At 44.9% G+C, this 6,252-nt stretch overlaps 1 protein-coding gene and 1 long non-coding RNA gene across 2 annotated transcripts; both read right to left on the minus strand.

The window, feature by feature from the left end:
* Positions 1 to 2,246: 2,246 nt before the first annotated feature.
* LOC6612945 (adhesion G-protein coupled receptor G7) lies at positions 2,247 to 4,986 on the minus strand. The gene is made up of 2 exons (XM_002037401.2): positions 3,649 to 4,986; positions 2,247 to 3,588 (listed from the first exon to the last, which is right to left on the minus strand). The coding sequence occupies exons 1-2, from the start codon at positions 4,865 to 4,867 to the stop codon at positions 2,399 to 2,401; spliced, it is 2,409 nt and encodes an 802-aa protein (XP_002037437.1). The 5' UTR covers positions 4,868 to 4,986; the 3' UTR covers positions 2,247 to 2,398.
* An 82-nt stretch (positions 4,987 to 5,068) lies between these two features.
* Positions 5,069 to 5,833, minus strand: LOC116801396. Its single transcript, XR_004361982.1, has 2 exons — positions 5,571 to 5,833; positions 5,069 to 5,497 (listed from the first exon to the last, which is right to left on the minus strand). It is a non-coding gene; the product is annotated as an uncharacterized LOC116801396 (long non-coding RNA).
* Positions 5,834 to 6,252: the final 419 nt, after the last annotated feature.

Consider the following 6,252-nt stretch of genomic DNA (forward strand, 5'->3'; position numbering starts at 1 on the left):
TGCAGCTTTGCGGTTCAGTGACTCTCCAGGGCGACGCAAATTGCGGCAAATTTCTCGCATTTATTTTCCATTTCGTGGGCTGCCCCCTTAGCGCCGCATTAAAAAACTTTCATAATCATAACTCTGTCTTGGATCTCGTGCAATTGTTGCCGGCGAAGCTCCTGCGACTCGAGGACCCTGCTCTGCGCTGCTCTTCAGCCGGCGATAAGGAGAACGGAAAATCAATACATATTTATGGGTTCATGTGGTGGGTGCACGTACGGAATATCAGCCGCACATACGGGAGTGCTGCGTCCAAAGGAATGGCTTTCATAGGAACTCCGATCCGACTCCGGCCGGCTGCCCATTTGCACGTTTCGAATCGTAAAATACTTTTCCGTACGCCCTCAGAAATGCGCAAAGGAAAATAATTTTTAATAGTGGCACATGTCCTGGCCTATCCTCGTGGGTGTGTTCCCTTCGTATGTGCAAAAAACTGGTCTGCAAACAGGTTAACGTTGAAAAGTTCGCTTCTAATAAAGTTAAAGAGTTTGCTGGCCAAAAGTTCTAGGTTATTGGACCCCAGGGTTGATATGGTTGTATATATTTTCTTTAACTTTCCTCTACTGAGCATGATTTTCAAATGTCGTCCTTCAATATTGATGTTCATTATTCACCGCCTAATCGAGGGAAAAATCATTTAAAGTTCTCTATTGACAATCCTCTTAGCTCCTCCCTTTTGAGAAAGCTGTTGGCTAGAAAAACTGCATTATTTAGCAACAATTAGTTTACCAGTGTGTACCTTCGCAGAACAGGTAACACGGTGCGGTTCCTGTTCAAACAGCTTAGTTGCATGCTACACTTGGTCGCTATTGGTGGTAATCGGCTTAGGAGCTTTCTTTCGAGAGTGCACTTTGCGGCAGAAAATTGATTTGGAATCTTTCCGCAATAGCCAGCAAACAGACAGACAATGGCATTAAGCACAACTAATTTAAAATGTAGTTCAAGAGTTTGAGGAGCAACTTTAAGAGGTCAAAAGGCTGGCGGGATTGCAATCAAACGTGCCTCCCAATTCATTTCATTCCACTTGACGTCATTTAATTTAGTTTGGAATGGCTGCTGCTGGGATGAAAGCAAACATTCCTCGGAAAAAATTAAGGATTTCGGCACTAACCAGGTGCTCAGACTCAGTTGGCAGAAATTCTGCAACAAAGTGAAGTTTACTACTGACTCGAGTAGACTTATTGGCAACTGGCGAGTGCTGCTGTAAAAGCGTAAAATGAAATCCTGGCTCCGCTTTCACTTTCACTGTCTCTGCATTCGAATGCAGGCGAGTCCTCAAAGCCTTCACTTCCTGTTTGATTGCAATTGATATACGTACTGTGTTGTTTGTGCGAATATAGAGTGGAAATTTCAAAATTGAAATAGGTCCTTTACGCCGAAAAATCGATTGATTTTCGTTCTCCCCTCGGCGCTTTCTTGTTTTGCAAACTTTGAATGTTATTTGCTTACTTGATGCTGAAAGAAAATATCAGTTGACTGATGCTTTATACAAAAAGTCCATAGCCGGACTTTAACCTTTTATTCCAGTTTTATCCTTAGTTGTTGCATGTGCTTAGATGAGGATTTCAGCCGATATCTCTTTAATTGGCCAATAACTGCTGAATATGTGGCACCACAATATAGTTACCAAAGTAATCGGCTTAAGAGCCCCCACTGCGAAACGCAGTTTAGTGCATTAAAAGAACTTGCAATGCACTACTGTCTAAGCCAGATTACGACGACAGCCAATGGATTTAAGCTCAAGTATTTTAAAACGGAACTGTGAGCCCAAAAAGGGGGTCTTCTTGCCGAGATTCCAGCTGGAGTTAAATGGGAAAACTGTTGAGGTTGAAGCAGCTGTAGTGGCAAATACCAATCGAGCATGGCTTCAAATCAAGTTCATTTCGTTCCACATGACATGACATCATGGCAATGGAATCAAAAGTGCACACTTGTAGACACAGAAGCCTCGGGTTTGCTTAAATTTTTATGGCCTCAACACTTACCAGGTGCACAGCTTTTCTTGCCAGCTACTGGATGTTCAGTAGCAGGGAAATCCACTGCTGGAAGCTCGAGTATCCAGAAAATTGAGAATGAATGGAAGATGGGTTACCACCACTTCCATTGTTGCAGACAAATATTTCTGTCTAATTGAAAGCAAAAAGGAATATATATTGTTTGTACTTACATTCGAAAATTTAATATGTAATATTTATTAAATTGACTCTTTTGGAAGCATTGTCTTAGAATTTATTAGAATTTGTTTCATTTTAAATTAGGGACCTATACATAATGGCAATCAATTAGCATAAATATTAGATTATCAATACATTGGTCGTGGACCTTTGTTCGTCGGGGAATACGTATTTTAGTATATCTACTGATGCGATCTGTTGTTGTAGTTGGTGGATGAGGTGGTCATCGACTGGAGTTCAGTGGTGCGCTTTTGGACATCCAGCTCCATCTTGGTGGGGCAAATCAGACCGACCCACAGCCGACGATTCGTGGAGTCCAAGAGGACAAAGTAAATGAACATCACAAATCCCTGCATGGTAGCCGTGATGCAGAAGAGGTATGAAAAGGCCACACCTGCTTGCATGAAGGCGAATATTCCAAAGATCCAGGTAAGTCCCAGCAAAAAGAAGAGCATTATGGAGAGTCGGATTTGCTTAACCACCATTTTCTTTTCGTTTTTATGGATGCTCTGGCTCAAAGAGTGCGAGATGCTGTAGAAGACATACACGAATATCACCAAGTTGGACACAGTAATCAAGGTCACAGGGAGCACCACCCCAAAAATGAGACCATAGCCCGATGGATAGCAGATGCCAGTGTCCGTGGAAAGTTGGGCAGCCGAGGGGACGTACGAATCGGGGTCTATTAGAGCCACCAGCAGGGTGGGCACCAAGGGCAGTAGCCAGGCCACAATGGCGGCCTTCAGGATATAGCGAGGTGGTCTCTCGATTCCGATAACTGTGACGTAACGCTGGAACTGCAGGAAGGCGATGATCAGCATCCAACTGAAGAGGACCAGAATGGAGTACTGCATGGCAGCGCCTAGAGCCACACAGCGAACTGTGTTCCCATTCACAACGAGCGCTTCGGATACATCATCTGTATTGAGAAACACGAAGAGCACCATCTGGAGGCACATAGCCAGGGAAAGATGCAGTAGGACCTTCGTGGAGGCCTGACTGCGCCAGCTTTTGAAGAGTGCGGCAGTGAGGAATATTCCCAGTATACCCAGAAGGGAAAGGCTGCAGCCCACTATCGAGATAATGTCCAGCACTTTCTCATTAATGGGAGTAATTAGAACCTCCTCGCCAAGGTCGTTGGCTCGATAGCTTCCCCCCACCAGGAATGCAAACTGTGTGAGGTGGTTAGTGTGGCACTCAATGATGGCATCCTTCAAGGGGTCCGAACTGCTTGCAGTGCTTACTCCCTCGTTTGACCAGGTCTCATAGTTCCAATATCCACATCCACTTCCAAAGCTAAAGGCCTTTGAATCTGGATTGCGCAGATTTTCATTCCGCAGAAGAAAGGGCAGGGGCAGCGAAAGATAATTGCCTATTAAATGTGATGGAATTAATTCAAGTATTCAAAAACAAATGTTCATGCCTTCTTTACTTCTCAGTCCTGGTATGGAAATGGAGATTACTTTGCTGCGAGGCTTGCGAGTGCGTTGCAATGAGGTTTCCACGAACAGAGCATCGTGGGCGTAGACCTTAAAGATGAGATAGGTTGCCCCCCTGCTATTCACTTGCCGCCAGAGATTCTCCGGCAAAAATGTAGCTGTCTCCAGATTGGATTCCTGCTTGACCTTAGCCAAGTCTTCGGAGAATCGGATAAAGCGGTACCAGGAGCCACTAGCGGAAGTTCTTCGCTGGTACCCTGGCGCAGAGAATATAGCTATTCCAGTTATGCGATCGCATTCGGGGTTGGCGAAGAACACGCTGATGTTGCCGGTAATCAGAGCTTGGACACCGATATCTGAGAAGTTGTATGTTTCCACTCCAGTAGTGGCCGTTTCTGCCTCATCACTGGTCGGCTTGGCCACCACCTTGCCGCATCTGTCCCTGGGAACCAGTTGCTCCGGAAGGGCATCCATGTAGCTCTCAAACTGGCTGAGAAGGGAGTTGGTGGCGTTGAGCTGGGCGGATAATCTGAGAACCTGACTGTCGCAGGACATTATCTCCTTGCAGACACTGACCAAGTCCACACTGATCGTCGCATCCTTGTTCTGTTGCATCAATGTGCCGAACATTTGTCCGGTCATGTGGACATCGGCGGGTAGAAGAGTCCTATCCCTCTGCCGGAACATGTTCCTCATGATGCCAGTCATCTCACGGCGCCCCTGGGAGTCATTGGTGCGCCTCCTGCCCTCGAGAATGTCGTCATGCAGGGTGTTCAAGTCGCCACTGATCGTGTGCTCCCTGAATCGCCTCAAGCACACCACGGGATCCCAGTGCTCGGTGGACTCCCAGTGGGCTCGGTTGTCCTGCACTCTGCACTCCCTGGTGACCGGCATTCCGTTTCGCAGAAGGCAAACATCGTGCAGGGTGGCACGTTCGCCGATTCTAGCCCGTTTCCACTTGTTCTGGTGAGGTGTTTGATCGTGGTTACGAGTTATGTAGTCGTGCTGAAACTCCTCCGGCTCGCAGAACATGGACGTACAGTAAACCAGATTTGTTTGCGTAGGTTCATCCGAAGAATTACGTTCCTCTCCATCACAAGACGCAAACGTTCCGTTTCTCAAGCACATTTGATTTTCCTTTGGGCAGGCGGAATAGATCGGCGAAACCAAGGCCAAGACCACAAAGAGCCCTACACACCAGTTGAAATTCATGGCGATGAATCAGGTGCCACAGCTGTTGGCAGTTCTCCGAAACTGTTTACAAATTCTTTGGCAGATAGTGCTTTTCACGTCCGACGTTCTTGAAATATCGCGGCATACTGAGCTGTCTGGCGATCGATTAGATTTCTGTAGACCCCTTCAAAGTGTTTGCTATCAGTTGCCACCACGAGCGCTAATCGACCCCCGTTTTTGTATATCTACACACTACTCACGAAAAGACCTCAAGTCTGCGGCATTTGATACAATTTACATTGTGATTAACACGACCTCGGCAATTGAAGACAAATCCGACGGACCCCTTTGAGGCAGGGAAGTATCACCAAACTTGTGACGTCGTCTTTATTTGTGCAAATAGCGATTTCACGCCTTTTTACGGGTCTTTGTACTTAAAATAATGCTCTGGCTGATTCATTTTTTACTCGCTTGAATTGCCAGATAAGAAGTTGTTACCGGGAAACACGGCTGTACAGGGGCTATTTATACATCAATGATTATCGCAATATTTATTAAATACATAAATTTTAACAACTTTAAAAACGAGTTTCAGAATGAGGGTCAGTCCTAAAATCTTTCAGTTGCATCCGTTCAAGAGAGCTTTGTTTGATCAATTCATTGCTATGGCTTTTTTAAAAAAAAAAAGAAAAAATAATTTTTTAAAAAATGTAAAAGAAAATAAATAAAGTATTTACATTACATTAATAAGTATTTACGCAATTCACTCGAGTTGAGCAGATCCTTTGGCCTTGAAAAAAATCATGAAATGCAATGCATAAAGTGCGATTTTCATTTTGACAGGTTACACGTTTCCAAAGACTCAGCCTTCGATTAAAATCCACCTGTACAGACTTCATTGTAAGCCAGTTTTTGGGCCAAAAAGTAATTTTTACAGCCGACTTCGCAGCACGTAGACTGCGTGTGCTAGCGGAAGTTGTTGGCTTGTTGACACGTTTTCAATTATCAGTCAAATGCCGCTGACGAATTCAAATACGAGCACTAGGCCCACTCGCTTTCAGGCAGCCAATAATCCACCTCCATTGGCAGCAAAAATTGATTGGCCTGCATGCGTTCAATCAAATGTGTCACATCTTGACATATTCACTTTTCCTTTATTGCCAGGCTATTGGGATTGGGATCCGAATATGACAAACCTGCAGCTGCGGAGCGGTTGAATGTGGCACTTGGAAAGTATGGGTGCCCTTCCATCTCGAATTTGGGCTTTAATTTAGTAAGCTTCAAAAATCGAGCTGATTTTCCTTCCCTTTCCGAGCCAAGAAAATGTAAAAGTAAGATATAAATATTTCGAATTTTCTGATTACTCTTCAACAAAGCCAAAGCAAGTATTTGGCCAAGTGTGGTGGGCCATGATATTTGGATTG

This window comes from Drosophila sechellia, chromosome 3R (genome assembly GCF_004382195.2).
Source record: "Drosophila sechellia strain sech25 chromosome 3R, ASM438219v1, whole genome shotgun sequence".
NCBI lineage: Eukaryota > Metazoa > Arthropoda > Insecta > Diptera > Drosophilidae > Drosophila > Drosophila sechellia.

Excerpts from the sequence above, each read along its gene's own strand:
- LOC6612945 (XM_002037401.2), bottom strand. The coding sequence starts at position 4,867 with ATGAATTTCAACTGGTGTGTAGGGCTCTTTGTGGTCTTGGCCTTGGTT. Across the intron at positions 3,589-3,648 it reads TTCCATACCAGGACTGAGAA|GCAATTATCTTTCGCTGCCC; the intron begins GTAAAGAAGGCA and ends CACATTTAATAG.